The sequence below is a fragment of the Pongo abelii genome, chromosome 19, assembly GCF_028885655.2.
Source record: "Pongo abelii isolate AG06213 chromosome 19, NHGRI_mPonAbe1-v2.0_pri, whole genome shotgun sequence".
Classification (NCBI taxonomy): domain Eukaryota; kingdom Metazoa; phylum Chordata; class Mammalia; order Primates; family Hominidae; genus Pongo; species Pongo abelii.
In genome coordinates, this window is record NC_072004.2 from 91,720,528 (window position 1) to 91,746,862 (window position 26,335).

Sequence of the window (26,335 nt, forward strand, 5' to 3'; positions counted from 1 at the left end):
AAAACAAAAACAAAAACAACAACAACAAAAAAACCAACAGCAGCTATGAAACGGTGGTTTCCTAGACACTGGATATCAAGTTATGGAGGACAGTAATCCCCAAGCAGTGGAGAAAGGAAAACTGGGAACCCTGTATCACCCTGGCTTGCTGCCTTGCTGGAGTTTCCAGACTGCAGCGCAGGGAGGGGGAATTGAGGTGGAGCCCGGCAGACTCTCTGAGTTGAGGAGACAGAAGTGAGCATTCAGGGAGACTCAGGCAACTGAAGGTCACAGGATAGAGTACCAGAAAGAAGGGAGTTATCCAGGCGTGGCGGCTCATGTCTGTAATCCCAGAACTTTCAGCGGGTAGATTACCTGAGGTTAGCAGTTTGAGACCAGCCTGGCCAACAAGGCAAAACCCCATCTCTACTAAAAATACAAAAACTAGCCAGGCACGGTGGCACATGCTTGTAGTCGCAGCTACTTGGGAGGCTGAGGCAGGAGAATCACTTGAACCCAGGAGGCGGAGGTTGCAGTGAGCTGAGATCGCACCACTGCACTCCAGCCTGGGCGACAGAGCATGGCTCTGTCTCAAAAAAAAAAAAAAAAAAAAAAAAAAAAATTAACCAGAAAGAAGGGAGATGACAGAAAGCCCACTCCCACTCCAGAGGTCTGTGGAGGATCCCCTCCGAGTGATGAGCACACATTTGATGAGTACCTGCATGTGGGGAGACGTCCCAAGATTGGGGAAAGAACCACCTGCAGGGCTTGAAGAAGCAGTGCCCTGCCTGCCATGGGGCTGGAAATGGTGCCTGTTCTTATCAACCAGTTTGGAAAAACTCATCATTCAAGTAGCACAGAGCAGAGTGTACTCAGAAAAGTGTTGCCTCAGAAGTGGAGAATAATCAGCCCTAGACTGAACACACCTATGGACCCACCTAACAAATCATAAAATCATAAAAACAACGCCTGAAGCAATCAAACTGTTTTTAAGTAGCTGTGTCCTGGGGGAAACAGGCTCAATAAAATGTATAAGAATACAAAAATATGGTCGGGTGTGGTGTCCCACACCTGTAATCCCAACACTTTGGGAGGCCAATGCGGGCGGATCACCTGAGTGCAGGAGTTCGGGACCAGCCTGGCCAACATGGTGAAACCCCGTCTCTACTAGAAATACAAAAATTAGCCAGGCATGGTGGCACGCACCTGTAATCCCAGCTACTCAGGAGGCTGAGGCAGGAGAATCGCTTGAACCCAGGAGGTGGAGGTTGCAGTGAGCAGAGATTGTGCCACTGTACTCCAGCCTGGGTGACACAGCAAGACTCCACCTCAAAAGAAAAAAAAAATACAAAAATATGTACCATCCAATGCAGGAAAAGTCACAATGGCTGGCACCCGATCAAAGATTGCCAGGCATACAAAGAGGCAGGAAGACATGACCCATAATGAGGAGATAACTCAACCAATTGAGACCAACTCAACACTGGCGTATGTGTTAGAATTAGCAGAGATGGATATTAAAACAATTATTATGGCTACACACACACAAGCACACACTTTAGAGACAGGGTCTTGCTCTGTCACTCAATCTGGAGTGCAGTGGCATGATCACAGCTCACTGCAACCTTTAACTCCTGGGCTCAAGCAATCCTCCCCCTTCAGCCTCCCAAGTAGCCAGGACTACTTAGGAGTCTCACTTTTTTTTTTTTTTGAGACAGAGTCTTGCTCTGTCACCCAGGCTGGAGTGCAGTGGCACAATCTCAGCTCACTGAAACCTCCACCTCCAAGTTTCAAGTGCCTCAGCCTCCTGAGTAGATGGGATCACAGGCATGCACCACCATGCCCGGCTAATTTTTTGAATTTTTCAGTAAAGATGGGGTTTCACCATGTAGGCCAGGTTGGTCTTGAACTCCTGACTTCAGGTGATCCATCCACCTCAGCCTCCCAAAGTGCTGGGATTACAGGCATGAGCCACGCTGCCTGGCCTTCTGGCTTTTTTTTTTTTTTTTTTTTTTTTTTTTTGAGACGGAGTCTCACTCTGTCACCCAGGCTGGAGTGCAGTGGCACAATCTCAGCTCACTGCAAGCTCCGCCTCCCGGCGCCATTCTCCTGCCTCAGCATCCTGAGTAGCTGGGACTACAGGCACCCACCACCACGCCCGGCTAATTTTTTTGTGTTTTTAGTAGAGACGGGGTTTCACCGTGTTAGCCAGGATGGTCTTGATCTCCTGACCTCGTGATCTGCCCGCCTCGGCCTCCCAAAGTGCTGGGATTACAGGCGTGAGCCACTGCGCCCGGCCACGTGACCAGCCTTTTAAAAACTTTTTGTAGAGATGGGGTCTCAATATGTTGCCCAGGCTGGTCTCAAACTCCTGGCCTCAAGCACTTCTCCCGCCTTGACTTTAAGTACTGGAATTAAAGGCGTGAGCAACCATGCCTGACCTCTTTGTCTTTTTTTTAAGACAGAGTCTCGCTCTGTCGCCCAGGCTGGAGTTCGGTGGCGCGATCTCGGCTCACTGCAACCTCTGCCTCCCGGGTTCAAGCGATTCTCCTGCCTCAGCCTCCCAAGTAGCTGGGATTACAGGCGCATGCCACCACGCCAGGCTAATTTTTATATTTTTAGTAGAGATGGGGCTTCACCATATTGGTCAGGCTGGTCTCAAATTCCCGACCTCAAGTGATCCGTCTGCCTCGGCTTCCCAAAGTGCTGGAATTATAGGTGTGAGCCACCGCGCCCGGCCCTGAGTGTGGTTTTTATTTGCTTTTGTAGCTTTTCAAACTTTCTTTACAGTCTGTCCTGAAATGCAGGGATCTTTCCTTATTAGTGGGCCATGGTGACAGACCCTGGAAATAAAACCTGTGTAGGGCGCCCTCTGCTGGTGGCGACTTTTGCACACAGGCATGCATGTGTCTGTCTTGAGACAGTGTACAGATGACCAAATTGTTTTCCGATCGCCAACCTACCTGCACCTGAATAAAATCAAGCTGGATATGTTCAAATGGCCCTCAAAGATGAGGCTTAACTTCCCTTTTGGTCTTGACATCCCTCCCGCTGGCTTTGGGCAAGTAGGTTATCAAAAACAATCAAGCCAACTTTGAGGGCCATTTAAAAACGTAGACGGAAGCAGGGTGAAGAGTAAAGCTTTTGGCGCCACCAAGTGGCCATTTTGGGGAGCGCCAAATATCTGGGTACAAAAGACAACCTGGGATCTCCAGGACCGTTTCCTGATTTCAGGGCTCATCCTCAGAGGAAAGTGGCATCAGAAAGATGTTGCAAGAGGGGCCGGGCGCGGTGGCTCCAGCCTGTAATCCCAGCACTTTGGGAAGCCGAGGCGGGCGGATCACCTGAGGTCAGAAGTTCGAGCCCAGCCTGGACAACATGGTGAAACCCTGTCCCTACTAAAAATACAAAAATTAGCCGGGCGTGATGGTGGGCGCCTGTAATCTCAGCTACTCGGGAGACTGAGGCAGGAGAATCATTTGAACCCAGGAGGTGAACGTTGCAGTGAGCCAAGATTGCGCCACTGCACTCCAGCATGGGCGACAAAGCAAGACTGTCTCAAAAAACAAAACTAAACGATATTGCAAGAGGACCCTGAACACAAAAGGAATGGACTAGAAGAAAGTGGCCTCCACTTTCACTTTTTTTAAGCCAAACCTTTTTTTTTTTTTTTGAGACGGAGTTTCGCTCTTGTTGCCCAGGCTGGAGTGCAGTGATGCGATCGATCTCAGCTCACTGCAACCTCCACCTTCCGGTGGTTTCAAGCAAGTTTCCTGCCTCAGCCTCCTGAGTAGCTGGGACTACAGGCACACACCACCACACCCAGCTAATTTTTTGTATTTTTAGTAGAGACAGGGTTTCACCATGTTGGTCAGGATGATCTCGATCTCTTGACTTTGTGATCCGCCTGTCTCGGCCTCCCAAAGTGCTGGAATTACAGGTGTGAGCCACTGCACCCGGCCAAGCCAAACCTTTTTTGCACATGCCACTATCATACTGTTTTTACTGAGCAGTACATCTTCTCAGGGTGATGGCGGCAGACACTGTGAGACTTACACATAAGCATAAACACCTTTAAACATTTTTACTTCTCCAGAGGTAAGAAAGCATCTGTGTTTGATTATTGCTCATAATTATGAACAACTCCAAAAGCAAATAAAGATAAATATAAATATTAAAAGATTGTTGAGAAGCAAGAGAACAAGCTCTGGTAATGGCCAGTTCAGCCCTCGCACAGACCAGGATGAAAGCAGTGGGGGAGTGCCACTAGCCCCAGGTAAGCACATACAACACACCTGAGACCAATTTGACCTGAGACCAATTTGACCTGCCTGCATGGTTGGTAGAGTCCTTTAGCATAAACGTAAAATAAGGATTTTGAAACTGGGTATTAATGTCCATTATGGGTTTTGGCAGACAGTGGTGACTTTATGGAAATTGTGCGGTATGCCTGCATCATGAGTAGAGAGCCAGGATTGAGACTGGGTGCAGTGGCTCAATCCAAGCACTATGGGAGGCCAAGGCTGGCAGACTGCTCGAGGCCAGGAGTTTGAGACCAGCCTGGGCAACATGGCAAAAACCTCTCTACAAAATACAAAATATGACCGGGCATGGTGGCTCACGCCTGTAATCCCAGCACTTTGGGAGGCCAAGGCGGGTGGATCACCCGAGGTCAGGAGTTCAAGACCAGCCTAGCCAACATGGTGAAACCCCATCTTTACCAAAAAATACAAAAAAATTAGCTGGGCGTGGTGGTGGGCACCTGTAATCCCAGCTACTAGGGAGGCTGAGGCAGGAGAATCGCTTGAGCTCGGGAGGTGGAGGTTGCAGTGAGCCAAGATCACGCCACTGCACTCCAGCCTGGGCAACAGAGCAAGACTCTGTCTCAAAAATACAAAATATTAGCCCGGTGTGGTGGCATGCACCTGTAGTCCCAGGTACTGTGGAGGCTGAGGTGAGAGGATCACTTGAGTCCAGGAGGTTGAGGTTGCAGTAAGCCCTTATGGTACCACTGCACTCCAGCCTGGGCAGCAGAGCAAGACTGTCTCAAAAATATATTTTTTTTCTTTAACATGCCCCAACATTACAACAAACGAGCCAAAATCTTGAACAAAAGTATATGACAGGCCAGGGCAGTAGCTCACGCCTGTAATCCCAGCCCTTTGGGAGGTCAAGGCGGGTGGATCACTTGAGCTCTGGAGTTTGAGACCAGCCTGGGCAACATGACAACATCCTCTCTACTAAAAAAAAAAATATTAGCTAGGTACGGTGGTACACGCCTATAGTCCCAACTACCAGGGAGGCTGAGGCAGGAGGATTGCTTGAGACCTGGAGGGGAAGGTTGCAGTGAGCCAAGATCACACCACTGCACTCCAGCCTGGGTGACGACAGAGCAAGACTCTGTCTCAAAAAAAATGAAGTCCATTTGGGACTCAAAATACATTCACTGATTCTAAGATGGACATCCTGCCCCCACACCCACACATACATTTTAACATCTCTGAAATCAGGATGTATCTTAGAGTTGGTGGTGTTTTTTATATATATATATATATATTTTTGAGACAGGGTCTCACTCTGTCACCCAGGTTGGAGTGCAGTGGTGCAATCTCGGCTCACTGCAACCTCTGCCTCCCAGGTTCTATAGATTCTCCTGCCTCAGTCTCCCAAGTAGCTGGGATTACAGGCTCCTGCCACCACACCTGGCTAATTTTTTTTTTTTTTTTTTTTTTTTTTTTGTGAGACAGAGTCTCACTCTGTCAACCAGGCTGGAGTGCAGTGGCACGATCTTAGCTCACCGTAACTTCGTCTCTCGGGTTCAAATGATTTTCCTGCCTCAGCCTCCCGAGTACTTGGGATTACGGGCTTGTGCCACCACACCCGGCTAATTTTTGTATTTTTAGTAGAGATGGCGTTTCACCATGTTGGCCAGGCTGGTCTCCAACTCCTGACCTCAGGTGATCCCCCCACCTCAGCCTCCCAAAGTGCTGGGATTCCAGGTGTGAGCCACCATGCCAGCCGGCACTCATTATTTCTAATTCCTATCATCCTCAGAAATGACAGGGGTCTCATCTGATGCCCTTAATGAAAACTGTACCGACCTTTCTAGGACCCCGTTCCCCCCACCCCCACCCCCACCCCCACCTCTGTAGCTGTCATGTCCATTTGTCTAGGACTTCAAGATGTTTGTTCTGAAAAACTATTATTTTAGTTTTAGTCACTATGGTGTGCTGAATATAAACTCCCAAAGATATCCATGTCCCCATCCCCTGAACCTGGGAGCATTACCTTACGTGGCAAAAGGGACTTTGCAGGTACAGTTAAGGATCTTGAGACGGAGGGAGTATCCCGGATTATCCGGGTGGATGCAGTGATGAAGTCACAAAGGTCCTTACAAGAAGGAGGCTGAAGCTGATGTGGCCAGAACCAGGGGCTGCCGGCCACACTTACAAGCTGAAAATGACCAGGAAATGGATTCTCCCCCCAGAGCTGCCAGAGGAAACCAGCCCTGCCAACACCTTGACTTCTGCCCAGTGAAACTGGTACTGGCCTTGTGTCCTCCCAAACTGTAAGATAACAGATCTGTGTGGTTTTAAGCCACACAGATCGGTCTCTGGTCATTTGTTGGAACAGCCACAGGAAGCACATACTGTCCCCTTTTTCCTCCCGAGGCACTGCATGACTGACTGGTTAGTCTTTCTAGTTTACCTACTTTTGGTTTTTTTTGAGATGGAGTTCTTGCTCTGTTGCACAGGCTGGAGTGCAGTGCTGAGATCTCAGCTCACTGCAACCTCTGCCTCCCGAGTTCAAGCGATTCTCCTGCCTCAGTCTCCTGAGTAACTGCGATTACAGGTGTGCACCACCACACCCACCTAATTTTTGTATTTTTGGTAGGGACAGGGTTTCATCATGTTGTCCAGGCTGGGCTCGAACTCCTGGACGCAAGTGATCCACCCCCCTCGACTTCCCAAAGTGCTGGGATTACAGGCTGGAGCCACCGCGCCCGGCCCCTCTTGCAACATCTTTCTGATGCCACTTTCCTCTGAGGATGAGCCCTGAAATCAGAAAACGGTCCTGGAGATCCCAGGTTGTCTTTTGTACCCAGATATTTGGCGCTCCCCAAGATGGCCACTTGGTGGTGCCAAAAGCTTTACTCTTCACCCTGCTTCCATCTACATTTTTAAATGTCCCTCAAAGTTGGCTTGATTGTTTTGATAACCCACTTGCCCAAAGCCAGCGGGAGGGATGTCAAGACCAAAAGGGAAGTTAAGCCTCATCTTTGAGGGCCATTTGAACATATCCAGCTTGATTTTATTCAGGTGAAGTTAGGTCGGGGATCGGAAAACAATTTGGTCATCTGTACACTGTCTCAAGACAGACACATGCATGCCTGTGTGCAAAAGTCGCCACCAGCGGCCGGGCGCGGTGGCTCACGCCTGTAATCCCAGCACTTTGGGAGGCCGAGGCAGGCAGATCACGAGGTGAGGAGATCAAGACCTTCCTGGGTAACACTGTGAAACCCCGTCTCTACTAAAAACACAAAAAGAAATTAGCTGGGCGTGGTGGCGGGTGCCTGTAGTCCCAGCTACTCTGGAGGCTGAGGCAGGAGAATGGCGTGAACGTGGGAGGCGGAGCTTGCAGTGAGCCGAGATTGTGCCACTGCACTCCAGCCTGGGTAATAGAGCAAAACTCTGTCTCAAAAAAAAAAAAAAAAAGTCACCACCAGCAAAGGGTCCCCTACAGAGGTTTTATTTCCAGGGTCTGTCACCATGGTCCACTAATAAGGAAAGATCCCTGCATTTCAGGACAGACTGTAAAGAAAGTTTGAAAAGCTATAAAAGCAAATAAAAACTACACTCAGGTACGATTTTTCTGTTGATCCAGTGGGTTGGCAAAGCTCAAAAAATTGGGTGCCAACATACAGCGCTGAGGGGACGTCAGGGAACAAGCTCTCTCTCCCATTGATGGTGGGGGTCTACACTGGAACAGCAGCCATGGAAAGCAATTTGCCAATGGCCAAATCACTGACACACATCTCTTTCTAGGGATGCATGTTATTCACACGTGAATGTCACCTTGTTCTTAAGATTGGAAAAACTATTTAAAACACCCATATCAATGAAACTTGAGAACTATGAACATCCATAGAACAGAATCCTGTGCAGCTGTACAAAGCGAGAGGTTCTGGGGAGCCCCACCCAAGACCACGGCCCAGGCCCCCACTGGTTCACCGCTTGTGAGGCTCTCCAGCCGTCCGTAATCGCCTGCTCCAGCTCTTCCCAGGTGACCATGGTGACTTCTTCTGCACCAGGAACCAAACTCAGCTTCCGGCTGACTAGTTCCTGACAGTGACAGACAAGACACACGCATACACCCCTTGATTAATCCCAAGCAGCTTTAGGAACAGACTTGGTCTAACAGGATCTGGGTGGGTCCTTCACAGCCCCAGCCCCAGCCCCAGGGAGAATTCATCACCCTTGAAGTGACCAGCGAAGGCTGGGCAGCCAGTTCTCTGTCCCATGTGAGCACCCAGTAGAGTGCTGGGCAGGGATGGGACAGATTTCCCTCCAACCCAGGGGCAGAGACTTGAGAGGCAGAGGGCACACACTGCCTGCCCTGGATGGACAAGCCCTGGAGAGAGGGCCACACTGAGAGAGGGCCAGCCCCCTGGAAAGCCCTTTCCCATGGAACTGGCTGGTATTACCAGGAATTGCTCCCGATCTTTGAATAGCTTCTCTAGTTCATCAACCCGCTGTGAAAGTACCTGGAAGAAGAGTTCAGGAAAGGAGAATGACAGTGGCCCCTACACACGCACACTCACATGCACACACACACAGATGCGCACACACACTCTCACACTCAGACACACACATGCATACTCGCATATTCACACACTGACTCAGTGCCAGGAGACAAGGAAAGGGGGAATTTGTGTGGCTCTTATGGAAAGGGAGGGTTTCTTCTTCTACTTGGGTTTTTTGGTTTCCTTTGTTTGTTTATTTTTTTTTGAGACAGGGTCTTGCTCTGTCACCCAAGCTGCAGTGCAGTGGCGCCACCACAGCTCACTGCAGCCTCAACTTGTCAGGCTCAAGCGATCCTCCCACCTCAGCCTCCTGAGTAGCTGGGACTTCAGGTATGCACCACCACATCCAGCTAATCTTAAACATTTTTTTGTAGAGATAAGATCTTGCCATGTTGCCCAGGCTGGTCTCAAACTCCCGGGTCCAAGCAATCCTCCAGCCTCGGCCTCCCACAGTGCTGAGATTACAGGCAGGAGCCCGTGCCGTCTACCTGGTTTTTACCTGGCCGGTCAGCCCAGGCTCCTGGGTCTCTTCCCAGACAAGTGCGGGAAGGGAAGTGAGATGCAGTGGGGGACGTGGCTGGTGGCATGGCAGAAGTAAATGCTGCTGCAGGGATGGGACCCTCTGGTCCTGGGATTCAGTTTGCTCCAACCCACTTGTGAGAAAGCCTGTAGGATAAGGCCCACCTTGCCTTACAAGGAAGGAAGGGTGCCAGGTACCTCAACAGTAGCTGAACATCTGTGCTATCTAAAGAGAAAAGCACCTCAAAAGAACCAAAGCAAATCGCTACAACATAAGGTGCTTACTATCATATTTGGGATTAAGAAAAAATATATTAATAAAAATAAAACAAGTTACTCTTTATAACTTTTGCAAATTTCTAGAATCTAAGATTAGGTAAAAATTAAAACAAAAGACAAGGTGCAGTGGCTCTTGCCTGTAATCCCAACACTTTGGGAAGCCGAGGCAGGAGGATCACTTTAGGTCAGGAGTTCGAGACCAGCCTGGCCAACATGGCAAAACCCCATCTCTACTAAAAGTACAAAAGTTAGCTGGGCGTGGTGGTGTGTACCTATAATCCTAGCTACTCGGGAAGCTGAGGCAGGAGAATTCCTTGAACCCAGGAGATGGAGTTGCAGTGAGCCGACAATGCGCCACTGCACTCCAGCCTGGGTGACAGAGTGAGACTGTGTCTCAAAAAAAAAAAAACCCCACCACACTTTAAAGTTTGAAAAGGAAAGCAGACATGCTTCCCAGAGCAAAAGTGAGTTGGTGCTGGGGTCTCGAGACCTGGGGTGACATGGCAGGAGGGCATAAGCGGCCAGGGCTCCCCTGCTGGGGCTTGGCCTCTTCTTCCTGCCTCTTCCCGGCCTCTTTTTCCCCTCCTGTCCCTCCTCTTGGCCTCCCCGTCCAGCTGCCTTCCTAGTTGCTTCTACTTTTTCTTTCAGAACGAACCTAACGTGGCTCTGAGACGTGCACGTCTCTATTACCTCCCGGCGCTGACCTGCGTTGCTTCCTGCTGTTCACTGGACAATACTTATGCTCAATGATTATATGCACTTGTCCCTCCAAGAAAACAAAAGTCCAGTTGAAGGCAGGGCTCAGTGGCTCATGTCTGTAATCCCAGCAATTTGGGAGGCCGAGGCGGGCAGATCACTTGAGGTCAGGAGTTTGAGACCAGCCTGGCCAACATGGTGAAACTCCTTCTCTACTAAAAATACAAAAATTAGCCATGCGTGGTGGCACGTGCCTATAATCCCAGCTACTCGGGAGGCTGAGGCAGAAGAATCGCTTGAGTCCGGGAGGCGGAGGTTGCAGTGAGCCGAGACTGCACCACTGCACTTCAGCCTGGGTGACAGAGTGAGACTCCGTCTCAAAAAAAAAAAAAAAAAAGTCCAAGTGAAACTGTCCCCTGCCTGCTGTGGCTTGTGTCATGGCCACAGGGAGCTGAGGTCCAACTCTCCATCCTGACTCCCCTTCTCTGGGAGCCTTTGTCCTCAACACCTATCTCTTTATGTCTTTATTCTTTTTAAAAAGGGAATTCACTCTAAGAATCTACTGAGAAGTTGCCGGCCCCACTCTGAGCCAGCTCTGGGTTCCTGGATGTCTGATAAGTGGTGGGCGAACCTCTCCGGTAAACAGGGGCTAGGAAGGAGGTGGGTGGGATGGGGCCACTACGCTCGGGAGGTGGGGTCCCCAGGTCCTCCAGCTCGGGGAGGCCCTGGGCCTTTTGGTGGCGTTCTTTTAGGATTTTCACGTCTTGCAGCCCCGTGGACTGCAAGATAGAGCATGGGCCGCTCTATCTAGCCAGTCGCACTGAGGTCTGGCACCTCCTCGGTCCCCATCCCCTCTGTCCCCACCACCGCTCGCCCCTCCAGGGTGGTGGGGACTCGGCTAGGCCTGGAGGGTGCAGACGGCCTGCGCGTGCCTCCGTGTGCGCGCTCACCCTGGCAAAGCTGAGCTCCTCGGCGGCGTCCTTCATGATACTCCCAGTCCGCACCCTATAGAGCGCCCGCACGCCCACCTCCTGCTCCTCCGGCCACTCTAGCGCGGCCAGGTCGAGCCCGCTGGCCTGGGAGAAGTGCTGCACGTGCGTGGCGATGCCCTGCACCTGGCCGTCCACGCGCTTGAGCTGCTTGCTTAGGTCCTCCACCTGGCCGCCCAGGTCCTTCACTTGGCTCTCCAGCGCTGACGAAGGCGCCCGGCCCACGCCCCTGCGCTTCTCCCGGGGCGCCCCCTTGGGCACCTCCTTGGACGCGGGCAGGTGTGGGATGCTGAGCGAGCTCCGGACGGACTGTAGCGAGCGGCTGGGCTCGGGCGACGAGGCCTGGAAGTCGATCCGGGTATTTTGGAGGTCGAGGTTCTTGAGCATGGCCACGATGAGCGTGTGCAGGGCCGTGAAGTTGACGGCGCCCACCTCTGGGGTGCCGATGGAGAGGTCCGCCAGCTCCCGCAGGGAGACCGTGGTCGCGGGGGGCATCGTGGCTGTCAGGAGCTGTGCGCCGCCGTGGGGCGCCGGCCAACCACTTCCCGCTCACTGCGCGCCGCGCCTTGGGGCCTTTCAGGGACCCTGCGAGGTCCTCGGGGCGCCCCTGCCCCGGGTCCGGCCGCGCCGGGCGAGTCACTGGACACAGCTCCCGCCTCCAGGGAATCTGCGCCTCCGCTCCCCGGCGGGGTCTGCGACGGCCACCCCTCCGCTGTCTGTCGCTGGCCTCGGGTCCCCGAGCTGGAGCCCTGGACTCCCAGTCCCTGCGCCGGCGGACGTTTGAAACGTGGGGGCCCCCGCGTGCCCTGAAGATTCCACGTAACAACACGCCTCGCTGCAAGCCACCGCGGGCAACCAAGGCCACCACAAGGATCACAACGGGAGCCTTGGCAACAGGGGCTGAGGAGGCCTCCCAAGATCCAACTAGACTCCATCCATCCCCTTAACCTGGAAAGGCCAGGATTCACTCACTCTTGGCGGGGCCACATAAGGACAGAAAGACTTGAGGGTTTCCTGGCAACCATGCTTTGTGTCATCAGCTGCGTCCATTCCACAGAGTGGTGGCCCCATGTCTAAGGGATGCAGTCTTGGGGCCTTGGTCCCCTGCAGACAGTCCACATATTTTGTTCAATCAAAGGTGAAGCAACTTGGAAAAGACAACCCACTCACTGCTCAGGCAGTTCCAATTAGCCACCAGATCACTAACTGGTGGCTAATTGTCCCTTTTCTGTGCTGCCATAAATTTTTTTTTACTTTTGAGAGGGAGTCTTGCTCTGTCGCCCAGGCTGTAGTGCAATGGCACGATCTCGACTCACTGCAACCTCTGCCTCCCGGGTTGACGCGATTCTGCTGCCTCAGCCTCCCGAGTAGCTGGGATTACAGATGCGCAGTACCATGCCCGGCTAATTTTTTGTATTTTTACCAGAGATGGGGTTTCACTATGTTGGCCAGGCTGGTCTTGAACTCCTGACCTCAGGTGATCCACCCGCCTCGGCCTCCCAGTGCTGGGATTACAGGTGTAAGCCACCGCGCCCAGCCTGCCATAAATTAATTGATCTCAAAAAAAGGCCAGGCTTGGTGGCTCACACTTGTAATCCCAGCACTTTGGGAGGCCGAGGCGGGTAGATCACCTGAGGTCAGGGGTTCAAGGCCAGCCTGGCCAACACAGTGAATGGCCAACACAGTGAAACCCCTCTGCTAAAAATACAAAAAATTAGCCAGGCATGGTACCGCGCATCTGTAATCCCAGCTACTCGGGAGGCTGAGGCAGCAGAATCGCGTCAACCTGGGAGGCAGAGGTTGCAGTGAGCCGAGATCGCGCCACTGCACTCCAGCCTGGGCGACAGTGCAAGACTCCGTCTCAAAAAAAAAAAAAAAAAAAAAAAACACTTACCTGGTCAAGCACCCATGCTTGAGCTCATTACAAAGCAGGATTAAACAGCATGAGACAAATCTGGTGTTAACAATTTAGACGTGACTTCCCCATATCAGGTTCTTCCCAAAAACGTATAAATAAAACTTCCTAACGGAAGCACAGCAAGGCTACTTAAAGAAAACCTATGAGTGTGTGCCGTACACATCCAGCCCCCTCCATGAGCTCTGCATCTGCAGATTTAACCAACCAGGACTGAACATGTACAGATTCCTGTCGATTCTCTAAACAATACAGCATGACCACTATCTGCACAGGGTATTGCAGTAGGTATTACAAGTCATCCAGGATGCGCATAGCTTGTATGCAGATACTACACCATCTTCTATCAGGGACTACACATCCATGGGCAGGCGGTTGAGTCCTGGAACCAATCTCCCATGGATTGTAAGGAATAACTGTACTATTTTAACTACTGTTCAAGTTCAGATTTTTCACTTCAGCCTAAGTGGTACTGTTTATTTAATTGAAGGATTTTCGATCATCATTATATTGCAGTAACTTGGTACACAGTAGGCCTTTAAGGGGTTATCAAAATAACTAGTTCTTTGCAGTCTTTTTTTTTTGAGGTGGAATCTTGCTGTCACTTGGGCTGGAGTACAGTGGCACAATCTCAGCCTCTCGGGTTCAACCAATTAATTCTCCTGCCTCAGCCTCCCGAGTAGCTGGGATTACAGGTGTGCACCCCCTCCCCCAATATCCAGCTAATTTTTGTATTTTTAGTAGAGACAGGGTTTCACCATATTGGCCAGGCTGGTCTCAAACGCCTGACCTCAAGTGATCTGCCCGCCTCGGCCTCCCAAAGTGCTGGGATTACAGGCGTGAGCCACGATGCCTGGCCTCTTTGTAGCCTTTTTATGCTTTTAACTTAGCTGGGCTAATTTTTGTATTTTTAGTAGAGAAGGGGTTTTGCCACGTTGGCCAGGCTGGTCTCAAACTCCTGACCTCAGGTTGTCTACCTGCCTCGGCCTCCCAAAGTGCAGGGATTACAGGCATAAGACACGATCCCTGGCCTGTTTTTTTTTGAGACAGGGTGTTGCTCTGTCACCCAGGATGGACGGCAGTGGTACAATCATAGTTCACTGCAGCTTCAACCTCCTTGGCTCAGGCAATCCTCCCACCTCAGCCTCCCAAGGTAGCTGGAACTACAGGCACATGCTACCAATGCCTGGCTAATTTTTGTATTTTTTGTAGAGATGGGGGGTTTCGCCATGTTTCCCAGGCTGGTCTCAAACTCCTGGGCTCAAGCAATCCTCCTTGCCTCAGCCTCCCAAAGTACTCAGATTATAGGCGTGAGCTACCACACCCAGCCTTTTTTTTTTTTTTTTTTTTTTTAAGATTTAAAATATAGTATTCAACAAGAATTTAGCTTCAACACTTAGGAAGAGGGTGGAACCTGGCAAAGTGTTTGTGTCCAGCCACAGACCTGACTGTTGTTCTGTATCCATGGTCTTCTGCCGTCTAATGAAAAGACTAGCAAGACAACAAATTCTTTTATTTGCAACTTCAGAGCCACTCAGATACCCAGAGGTGGGATGCTATTTTCTAATCTGACATCCTTGGAAGATGTAACAACATGAATGCTTCATTTTTCAATGGCTGTAGGCTTAACAATTTCTGAAAGAAAAATACGATTCTCTATAAAAGATCTGAAGTTGATTTGGGAGAGGCCAACTGGATAGTAATAGGGCCACAGGCACTCAGCTTCCCTAACCAGGTTCAACATCAATACCTCCATTTCCCTGGAGCTGAAACAACTAAATGAACATTATAGAGTTAAGACTTTATGTGCCTTTAACTCCTCTTTAGTATCAATACGATTTTCAGATTATTTTCAGGAAAGCAGCTAGAACTTTTGTTTAAGGAACAGGGCTGATGACAGCAGAGATATAAGGCCATGTTATGATATTTATCCATTAGCTCTGTCTTCTTTCTGACTCTTTTAATCCCTCCTCCCCATCAATCCAGGCAAAAGAGAATATCTAACTCCAGGCTGTTGCCAGTCCTCCCTTGCAAGGAAACACTGTATCACTCATGGCACTGCTTTTTCCATGTTTCCCTCAGGAGGTCCAGGGTTGAGACCCTCGTGAAAGCTAGTCATCCACAGTGATGTTTCGGAAAAGGTAGGCCATGGACTCTCCATTGTGGATTCTCCGAATGGCTTCAGAAAGAATCAAACTGATATCCACAGTCTTTATCTTGGGACACTGCAGCTTCTGAACCTCATGAGGGACAGTATTCGTCACCACCACCTAGTCACACAGTGATGGAAAACAAACGCTGTTACTGAAGTCTGTTCTCCAAACTGGTTACACAGAAAAGCTTATCTAACATTGAGTCCCCACAGCCTAAGTTCCAAACTACAAAACCTTGTTCCACTGAGTATAGTTTTTATAAAGCAAACTTAACTAATTTTATGCAAACGAAAAGTTACATGGCCTCAGAACACAAGACGAAAATCTTAGGAATGGCATGGTCTCCACGCAGAAACACAGTGAGCCCCAGTGCTATGCAAAACTCTCAGATCATAAGGGAAGAATTCCAGCCTCAAGAGAAATGCTCCTAGAGTGTCAAATTAAAGTACCCAAGCAAACTGTTATGCAAATAGACATATACAGACCCTCAACATAACTCTCAACTTATGATAGGGTTATGTGTGGATAAACACATCATTATAAGTTGAAAATATTTTAAGTAGAAGATGCATTTAGGCCAGGCACAGTGGCTCATGCTTGTAATCCTAGCACTTTGGGAGGCCGAGGCGGATAGATCACCTGAGGTCAGGAGTTCGAGACCAGCCTGGCCAACATGGTGAAACCCTGTTTCTACGAAAAATACAAAAATTAGGCCTGGTGGCCGGCTCATGTAATCCCAGTTACTTGGGAGACTGAGGCAGGAGAATCGCTTGAACCCGGGAGGCAGAGGTTGCAGTGAGCCAAGATTGCTACACTGCACTCCCAGCCTAGGCAACAGAGCCAGATTCCATCTCAAAAAAAAAAAAAATGCATTTAATACACCTAACCTACTAAACATCATTAACTTGGCCTAGCCCTACCTTAAATATGCCCACAACAGTTACATTAGACTGTAGTTGGCAAAATTATCTAGGGCAAAGGCTTTCATTTTATAATAAAAGCTATTATTTTAAAAAATAAAGTGTTGAATATCTCAAGTAATTTATCGAATACTATACATTACATCGTAACAGTTACATTAGACTGTAGTTGGCAAAATTATCTAGGGCAAAGGCTTTCATTTTATAATAAAAGCTATTATTTTAAAAAATAAAGTGTTGAATATCTCAAGTAATTTATCGAATACTATACATTACATCGTAATTGCAATGGTTTTGCATCATCATAAAGTAAAAAAGTTCTAAGTTGAACCATGGTAAGTCGCAGACTATCTGTATTCCTAAACATGTATCTGTCCCAACAAACTGCTAGCCAGCAAAAGCTAGAAAAAGCTATAGACAGATTAAGCAATTTAGTATTGACTGAATCATTTCATTATTCCCAGAAAACACAGCAGCAAATCTTGGCTCAAGATTTAGAAGCAGCCTGACCTCATCTACGGAGGACTCCTCAATCAGGCGGGGGGCCTCTGCGGACAGGATGCCGTGGGTGGCCATGACATAGATCTTATAGGCGCCTCTCTCTTTCAGGATCTCCGCGGCAGCAACAAAACTCTCCACATCGTCAATAATGTCATCCTGGGAGGAGAACAGAGTGAGTTGGTAGGAAAGAAACACCCTCTAGCCCAGACTGTCAATGCACACACCACCCTACTCTTTTCTGCACTCAGTTTCGGAGGATTTCTGATGGAAAATCAGAGCTGTGTGCCTGGGTCAAAGACCAAGCATCCAGAAATGGCAACAGAAGCACCTGACGGTACCTTGTGTGTCTGTCAGAGGAGGGCGCAGTCAAGCACCTGTGACATTACGGTTGGAGCTGAGGATTGCCAACACTCATTTTCCTGTTTCACATTTCTGGTTAATCCCACATAGCCAGCATTCCATTTATTTTTTTTCAAATAGACCGTGACATGAGAAGAAAATTGAAATAAAGTGTGCTACTGCAAAGGACTCGTGACCCACTAGCCAGCAGATATTTAGAGCTGGGAAAAAAAGTATGTCAACATGCAGAACGAGTCTGCACGGGGACCCATTCTTAGTTGTGAAAATGGAACAGCTCACCTTCAGTTCATCTTTCGGCCCTAACGCTCAAGCATGATTAGGTGAGCTGGTTTAAAGAACCTAGAATCCACATGATGAAGGTGCAGGTGCTGAATTTTCTCATGGGAGTACTATGCTCATTTCCTATCTGTAGGTTATACTTTAATGTGTGTTCACCTGGGTACAGGTTTCTGCCACTTGGCACAAGGGAGTTTGGGTGAGAAAGGATACGTGGATCCATTCGGATCATCATTCCTAGAAATACAGTCCCAGAGTGGACAACCTACTGACCAAGAGCCAGGAGTGTCACCTCTGCACATGCATGACACATAACCATACCACGATGATTGCGATGCGGCCTCCAACATCTCCAACTACAGTTATTGGTGGCTTCTCTTTGGCCATCATCACTAGCAAAACAAAACAAATTACAAGATCTCAGTCATTCATGTATCACTAGAGAAATGTAATCACAACCTAATTCCCTGGAAATGGTGGCAAAACCACTATACAGACAAAAAACAAACAAACCATGCAAATTCCCCCTCAATGAACCTGCAGTCTCTCAGAAACAGCAGCATTGGCCAAAAGAAATAGAAGGCACGCCATACATGTTACTTTGAATTTTCTAGTAGCCACATTAAAAACAGATGAAATTAATACATTTTATTTTATGCAATTCCCAAAATATTATAATTTCAACATGTAACTGATATAAAAATGTATGTATTTATGTATGTATGGTATGTATGTATGTATTTTTTGAGACGGAGTTTTGCTCTTGTTGCCCAGGCTGGAGTGCAATGGCGCGATCTTGGCTCACTGCAACCTCCGCCTCCCGGGTTCAAGCAATTCTGCCTCAACCTCCCAAGTAGCTGGGATTACAGGCATGCGCCACCACCCCCAGCTGAGTTTTGTATTTTTAGTAGAGACGGGGTTTCTCCACGTTGGTCAGGCTGGTCTCGAACTCCTGACCTCAGGTGATCCACCCGCCTCAGCCTCCCAAAGTGCTGGGATTACAGGCGTGAGCCACCACGCCCTCAGCCTCCCAAAGTGCTGGGATTACAGGCGTGAGCCACCACGCCCAGCCTGATATAAAAATTAATGAGATGTTTTACACTTTTTTTTTTCAGAGGGGATCTTGCTATGTTGCCCAGGCGGGTCTCAAACTGGAAGCAAGCAATCCTTCTACCTCAGCCTCCCAAAGTGCTAGGATTATAGGCATGAGCCACTGCACCCAGCCTTACACTTTTTTCCTATCAAGTCTTCTCTACTTGGTGTGTGTTTTAGACATACAGCACTTCTCAGTTGAGACGAGCCGTGTCTCATGAGCTCAGCAGCCAGCACAGTGCACAGCACAGCTGGAAAGACACGAACCAGCAGAGCATGGAAGATTCTGCCAACACGGAGAAGCTGCACCACAATGCCGTGCAGACAGAAACCCCACTCTCACAGAGACCGACAGAGACACGCAGAAGGAATGCCGCTCTGCAGAAAGCGAAACAGCGAAAGGCTGCCAGATCATGAAATGGCTTTGTTATTTTCTTCCAAAGTCACCTTATTTGGACAGTGTAACCTTACTATCAGATAACTGCACTACTGACATAATCAGAGTTTCCTCAAAATCAGGAACTTGAAGACAATAACTCCAGGCCCATCATCTTTTCCTGATTTAATTGGTGCTTAAAGTAGAGACTTTTATCTGACTGCAAAATCTGCATCTGAAGAAAGGCTATGAGTGTACAAAGGAAACTACAGGATAAAGAAAGGAAATAAGATTTTATCCTCAAAAGGAGGTTAGTAAACAGAGAAGAAAAACAAAGACTATTTCAGAAGAATAGGCTAAGTATTCTTTCTTTAAACTTTGTTATTATTCTGAAATATTTATTAGGCTAGTAGTGGGGGAAGCGAAAGAGAATAAAATTCAGGGTAACAAGAGTTTAGTGACTACCAACAAACAATTTTGGCAGATTCCCACCAAAAGGCACTGTGTATCTCAAAGAACAGGTGTTTTTCTCTGTATACTGGCAAATCAGTTGAGCTGAAATTCAGCACTACTTTATACATTTCAACAGACATGTATTTCCTGATTTCACATCCTAGAAACAAAGACAACTTCTTGAATTTGGGCAAGACAAGAAGGCTTTGTATATAAAATCACTTAAAATGGGGGCAGAGGGGTTTCAAACCACCAACATTAGGAGCAGCTTCCTGAGATTCTGTTTTTAAATTAAACCATGTAAATAGGCAGTTATGTTGACCTATCCGCTTCTTCTTCTTCTTTTTTTTTTTTTTTTTTGAGGCAGAGTCTCACTCTGTCTCCCAGGCTGGAGTGCAGTGGCACGATCTCGGCTCACTGCAACCTCTGCCTCCCGGGCTCAAGCGATCTCCTGCTTCAGCCTCCTGAGTAGCTGGGATTACAGGCACTTGCCACCACATCTGGCTAATTTTCTGTATTTTTAGCAGAGACGGGGTTTCACCAGGTTGGCCAGGCCACCTTTGAGAGGCCAAGGCAGGCGGATCACCTGAGGAGTTCAAGACCAGCCTGGCCAACATGGTGAAACTCTGTCTCTACTAAAAATATAAAAATTAGCCAGGCATGGTGGCACAACGCCTGTAATCCTAGCTACTCGGGAGACTGAGACAAGACTTGCTTGAACCCAGGAGGCAAAAGTTGCAGTGAACTGAGATCGCACCACTGCACACCAGCCTGGGCAACAGAGTGAGACTCCGTCTCAAAAAAAAAAAAAAAAAAAAAAAAAGAAAGATTGCACCCCTCATCAAATATCAATGGAAATTCAGCTCTAGTTTGATGCGGAAAACATCACAGTATTTTTATTTACTTTTTTGCAACCCTACCTCCCACAAAGAACTACTGTTAGTTTTGCAAGAAAAACCTAGGCACTGCTAGGAGGGAGGCTAAAAAAGGCTAAAAAGAAAGCCTTTCTGCCCAATATGCTCATTCCCTGCTGATACTCCTTCCCTGCTGATACTTCCTTTAGGTTCTGAATAAAAGTGAACACATAATTTGGTGGCTGCCACAAAACAGAGACAGACTTTATTATTACAGGGTAGAAAAAAATGACTAGTACCTCACAGGCCAACAGTTTTTGAACAGCTTACCCAAAAAATAAAACACTAAAAATTCCAGTTTTCATACAAGGTCAAGAATAGAGTGCTAAAACTACCCTAAGTTTAGATTCTGCTCTCTCTTTCCATTTTATCAAACAAAATCTAATCCATGAATAAAATGAATTGTGCAACATTACTTGTGGCCAGAAATCACTGTGAAAACTACATCAACTGCAGTGAAAATGTTTCCAATTCATCAAATGATTTCCAATGTTCTTATGAAGGACGTAGGAAGTTGTCTTTTGCTTTTAAAGGTAGCCTTTTCCAAGTAAAATAAAGCTGCACTGACAACCCTCCTTACCTTACACACGCTTCCATCACAAGTACAAGCACCTGCACACATGTGCACACGTTTACTCTTTCCTGGGAGCCAATTAACCAAACCTTCCTCTGCTAAAGTAAACAGCAAAAAAGAACTGTGAGCAAATTCATTCCCTACCCATTTTGACCTTTGTCTATTTCTAGTTCAATGAAATGTCAAACCATATCAACAAACTGACATTAAAAAGAGATGAGTGGCTGGGCACGATGGCTCACGCCTGTGATCCCAGCACTTTGGGAGGCTGAGGCGGGCAGATCACCTGAGGTCAGGAGTTGAAGACCAGCCTGGCCAACATGGCAAAACCCCTTCTCTACTAAAAATACAAAAATTAGCCAAGCATGGTGGTGCACGCCTGTAAGCCCAGCTACTTGGGAGGCTGAGGCAGGAGAATTGCTTGGGCCCGGGAGGTGGAGGTTGCAGTGAACCGACATCATGCCGCTGCACTCCAGCCTGGCCGACAGAGCAAGACTGTCTCAAAGAAAAGAGAAAAAAAAAAAAAAAACGAAAAACAGGCATGGTGGCTCACGCCTGTAATCCCAGCACTTTGGGAGGCTGAGCCAGACGGATCACCCTGAGGTCAGGAGTTTGAGACTAGCCTGACCAACACAGAGAAACCCCATCTCTACTAAAAATACAAAATTAGCCAGGCATGGTGGCGAATGCCTGTAATCCCAGCTACAGGTAGGAGAATCCCAGGCTGAGGTAGGAGAATCGCTTGAACCCTGAAGTTGGAGGTTGCGGTAAACCAAGTTCGCACCACTACGCTCCAGCCTGGACAACAAGAGCAAAACTCCGTCTCAAAAAAAGAACAAAACAAAACAAACACAAAAATTAGCTAAGCGTGGTGGCTCATGCCCATAATCCCAGCTACTTGGGAGGCTGAGGCAGGAGACTTGCTTGAACCCAGGAGGTGGAGGTTGCAGTGGACTGAGATCGCCCACTGCACTCCAGCCTGGGTGACAGAATGAGACTCCATCTCAGAAAAATAAATAAATAAATTAGATGAGTAAATAAAATGAGGTCTTCTATAGAACAGAAATGAACTGATTTCAAGCTCATAACCCCTATCTACAGCAAACAAATCAAAATTTACATTTAACAGATGCTCAAGAGGTGCCAATGTCTGTTTTCACTTCAGTGGTAAAAAACCACATTTTCACTTGTGAAATTAAGAAGCCAGGAAAAGCGAGCCAGAAAAAGTGACCTCCTCTCACTTTTGTGATCCAGACTCTTACTTTTCACCCCTGTGGCAAATGTAGTCTTCTTTAGCAGAACCCCCGACATATAATCTTTTCAAGTTTGTTAGGTGCCCTTGCCCATCATCTGTATCAAGTCTACCTATAAGATGGAAAGGATTTAAGGTTTCACTCCTTCATTCATACAACTTCTCCTTTAACAAATTACTCTAAAATGAGCTTCTCAGCTTTAGCACTACTGACATTTTGGACTGGGTGATTATCACACTGCAGGATGCTGAGCAGCATCCTGGCCTTTACCTACGAGATGCCAGCAGCACCCCAGCTCCCATGGTTGTGACAACCAGAAACATCTCCAGACATTGCCAAATATCCACTGTGAGGCAAAACTCACCCGTGGGCAAGAAGTAGTGCTCTAAAGAATGGGTTTGGCCAGGTGCAGTGGCTCACGCCTGTCCAGCACTTTGAGAGGTCGAGGCGGGTGGATCACGAGGTCAGGAGTTCGAGACCAGCCTGGCCAAGATGGTGAAACCCTGTCTCTACAGGTACCTGTAATCCCAGCTACTCGGGAGGCTGAGGCAGGAGAATTGCTTGAACCTGGGAGGTGGAGGTGGCAGTGAGCTGGGATCGCACCACTGCACTATAGTCTGGGTGACAGAGCAAGACTCAAGACTTCATCTCAAAAAAAGAAAAAAAAAAAAAAAAAAGAATGGATTTGAGGAAAATAAAATAGTTTATCTTCCTAAAAAATGCAAAGATTCCAAGGTTGAATATTTATTCTGTCATAACCATTCTAAGATCTTAATCTTCATTACCAACCAATGAACCACTGGCACACAATGGATAATTGACACACAGATGTGAAGCATATTTAATTTGGGAGGTGCAATTTATTACACATACAAGAAATAATTTTTTCAGAATATTCTTGGCTAAGCCTATTAAAGAGAGTCACAGAAAGCAACGTGATGTTAACTGTGAAAGTTGAAATGTAAACACACCAGTACGTCTAGAAGTAATGCATTCTTTTCCTATGACACACAAAGATGACTGCCGGGGAAACCATGGTTATGACCGTTAAGCAACAAAGCAACATCCTCAAAATAAATAATCTCACCATATAAAATACTGTGATAATACAACATCTACCAAAATAACCTCTGAACCGGAATTTTATTTCTCGGTCTTTTTTTATTTTTATTTTTTTGAGATGGAGTCTCACTCTGTTGCTCAGGCTGGAGTGCAGTGGCGTGATCTCAGCTCACTGCAACCTCCACCTCCCGGGTTCAAGCGATTCTCCTGCCCCAGCCTCCCAAGTAGCTGGGATTACAGATGTGTGCCACCACACCTGGCTAATTTTTGTATTTTTAGTAGAGATGGGGTTTCACCATATTGGTCAGGTTGGTCTTGAACTCCTGACCTCGTGATCTGCCTGCCTCGGCCTCCCAAAGTGCTGGAATTACAGGCATGAGCCACCACGCCTGGCCTATTTCTCGGTCTTTATCCCACGACATAATCAACCACTTATAAAAGGACATTAAATCAAGGTAACTCACAGGTAGTAACGTGTGGTAACTGAGCATGTCCACCCTGAGCCCAAATCTTGGTTTCTAAATACCATTCTCAGCTGGTCTGATGCTAATGGGTTATCAATACGTATTAATATTAGTGTCACTAAAAAGTTGGCATACAATCCAGCACTGCTAAATCTGACTGATTTATTTTATTTTTTTTTCTAGACGGAGTCTTGCTCTGTCACCCAGGCTGGAATGCAGTGGCACCATCTTGGCTCACTGCAACCTCCGCCTCCCGGGTTCAAGAGATTCTCCTGCCTCAGCCTCCTGAGTAGCTGGGATTACAGGTGCCCATCACCATGCTCGGCTAATTTTTGTATTTTTAGTAGAGACGGGGTTTCACCATGTTGGCCAGGCTGACCTCGTGATTCGCCCTCCTTGGCCTCCCAAAGTGTTGGGATTACAGGCGTGAGCCACCATGCCTGGCCTGACTGACTTTTAAAAATAAATAAATACCATTCTCCACTAAAGGTATAAGGGCTCCTTGGAGAAATGGCCAAGTACAGTGCTAAGAAAGTACAAGATGAACACAGGGCGTGGTTATAGCAGAAAAGTAAGGGAGTCTCCAAAAGCGTTGGGGACATGCCAAAAGAACACAGGAGGCAGCTGGAAGGAGCTCTCTCTGGCCAAATATGAGACAAACTGAGCATTAAAATAAATGTAGGCTGGGTGTGGTGGCTCACATCTGTAATCCCAGCACTTTGGGAGGCCGAGGCAGGCGGATCACCTGAGGTCAGGAGTTGGAGACCAGTCTGGCCAACATGGCGAAACCCTGTCTCTACTAAAAAAACAAAAATTAGCTGGGTGTGGTGGTGCATGCCTGTAATCCCAGAAACTTGAGAGAATGAGCCACGAGAATCAGTTGAACCTGGAAAGCAAAGGTTGCAGTGAGCCAAGATAGTGCCACTGCACTCCAGCCTGGGGGAAGGAAGGAAAGGAAGGAAAGGAAGGAAAGGAAGGAAAGGAAGGAAAAGAAGGAAAGGAAGGAAAGGAAGGAAGGAAGGAAGGAAAGGCAGCCATACTTCACTTTATTGCACTTTGCTTTATGTTGCTTTGCAGATAATGCTTTTTTTTTTTTTTTTTTTTGAGATGCAGTCTCCCTTTGTTGCTCAGGTTGGAGTGCAGTGGCACAATCTCGGTTCACTCCAATCTCTGCCTCCCAGGTTCAAGTGATTCTCCTGACTCAGCCTCCCAAGTAGCTGGGACTACAGGCACACACCACCACGTCCAGCTAATTTTTTTTTTTTTTTTTTTTTGTATTTCTAGTAGAGACAGGGTTTCACCATGTTGGCCAGGCTGGTCTTGAACTCCTGACCTCAGTTGATGCACCCACCTCGGCCTCCCAAAGTGCTAGATTACCAGAAAATACAATTTTTACAAATTGAAGTTTGTGGCAACCTTGTGTCAAGCAAGTCTATGGGTGCCATTTTTCTCTTTTTTTTTTTTTTTTTTTAAAGACAGGGTCTCGCCCTATAACCCAGGCTGGAGTGCAGTGGTGCGATCTCGGCTCACTGCAACCTCTGCCTCCTGGACTCAAGGGAACCTCCCACCTCAGCCTCCCGAATAGCTGGGACCACAGGTGCATGCCACACCTGGCTAATTTTTTGTATTTTTTGTAGAGAAGAGGTTTTGCCATGTTGCCCAGGCTAGTCTCGAACTCCTGGGCTCAAGTGATCCTGCCACTTTGGCCTCCCAAAGTGTTGGGACTACAGGCATGAGCCACTGTGCCCAGCCAGGGTGCCATTTTTCTAACAGCATGTGCTCGTTTCATGTTTCTGTGTCACATTTTGGTAATTCTTGCAATATTTCCACTTTTCTCATTATTGTTAGGTCTTTTCTGGTATCTGTAATCAGTAATCTTTGATGTTACTATTGCAATTGTTTTGGGGCAGCATGAACCATGCTCATATAAGATAGCAAACTGGCTGGATGCAGTGGTGGCTCACATCTGTAATCCCAGCACTTTGGGAGGCCGAGGCAGGTGGATCATGAGGTCAGGAGTTCAAGACCAGCCTGACCCACACGGTGAAACCCCGTCTTTACTAAAAATACAAAAATTAGCTGGGTGTAGTGGAGCGTGCTACTCAGGGGCTGAGGCAGGAGAATTACTTGGACCCGGGAGGCAGAGGTTACAGTGAGCCGAGATCCAGAGCGAAACTCTGTCACACACATACACACACACACACACACACACACACACACACAAAGACAGCAAACTTAGTAAATGTGTATTCTGACTGCTCCACTGACCTGCTGTTTCGTCTCTCTTCCTCTTATTGGACCTCCCTATTCCCTGAGACACAATATATTGAAATTGGGCCAATAACCCTACAATGGCCTCTAAGTGTTTAAGTGAAAGGAAGAGCCCCATGTCTCTCACTTTAAATCAAAAGCTAGAAATAATTAAGCTTAGTGTGTCAAAAGCCAAAAGCTACACCTCTTTAGTCAAACAGCCAGGCTGTGAATGCAAAGGAAAAGTTCATGAAGGACGTTAAAACTGTGACTCCAGGGAACACATAAATGATGAGAAAATAAAACAGCCTTATTACTGATACAGAGAAGTTTGAGTGATCTGGATAGATCAAACCAGCCACAAAATTCCCTTAAGCCAAAGCCTAATCCAGAGCAAGGCTTGTTCATGAAGTTTAAGGAAAGAAGCTGTTTCCGTGACCTAAGAGTGCAAGGTGAAGCAGTAAGTGCTCATGTAGAAGCTGCAATAAGTTACTCAGAAGATCTAAC

General features: G+C 47.7%; 2 protein-coding genes and 1 long non-coding RNA gene across 18 annotated transcripts in view; 1 reads left to right on the forward strand and 2 right to left on the reverse strand.

The window, feature by feature from the left end:
* QRICH2 (glutamine rich 2) overlaps positions 1–12,533 on the reverse strand; it is a 33,816-nt gene extending 21,283 nt beyond the window's left edge. For 3 of the 8 annotated variants that reach the window (XM_054537387.2, XM_054537388.2, XM_054537389.2), the window contains exons 1-3: positions 11,227–12,524; positions 8,684–8,743; positions 8,211–8,321 (exon numbers count right to left, since the gene is read on the reverse strand). In XM_054537387.2, the coding sequence (XP_054393362.2) occupies positions 8,211–8,321; positions 8,684–8,743; positions 11,227–11,760 (705 nt within the window). In that variant the 5' untranslated portion in view covers positions 11,761–12,524. Of the gene's footprint in view, positions 1–8,210; positions 8,322–8,683; positions 8,744–11,226 lie in introns of all 8 variants that reach the window. The other 5 variants (XM_054537384.2, XM_054537386.2, XM_054537382.2 and 2 more) reach the window with 4 other exon arrangements.
* On the forward strand, positions 6,380–19,615 carry LOC129051433 (uncharacterized). Of its 4 annotated transcripts, XR_008515706.2 has the most exons (5): positions 6,380–6,521; positions 8,025–8,262; positions 10,818–10,914; positions 16,863–17,434; positions 18,506–19,615. It is a non-coding gene; the product is annotated as an uncharacterized LOC129051433 (long non-coding RNA). The 4 variants fall into 4 exon arrangements; XR_008515705.2 differs by lacking the exon at positions 8,025–8,262; XR_010138353.1 differs by lacking the exon at positions 8,025–8,262 and having other exon boundaries at positions 18,663–19,615.
* PRPSAP1 (phosphoribosyl pyrophosphate synthetase associated protein 1) overlaps positions 14,679–26,335 on the reverse strand; it is a 43,730-nt gene continuing 32,073 nt past the window's right edge. For all 6 annotated transcript variants that reach the window (XM_063718984.1, XM_024234740.3, XM_063718987.1 and 3 more), the window contains 3 exons: positions 17,712–17,782; positions 16,764–16,910; positions 14,679–15,450 (listed from right to left, as the gene is read on the reverse strand). In XM_063718984.1, coding sequence (XP_063575054.1) covers positions 15,292–15,450; positions 16,764–16,910; positions 17,712–17,782 — 377 coding nt within the window. In that variant the 3' untranslated portion in view covers positions 14,679–15,291. The remainder of the gene's footprint in view (positions 15,451–16,763; positions 16,911–17,711; positions 17,783–26,335) is intronic.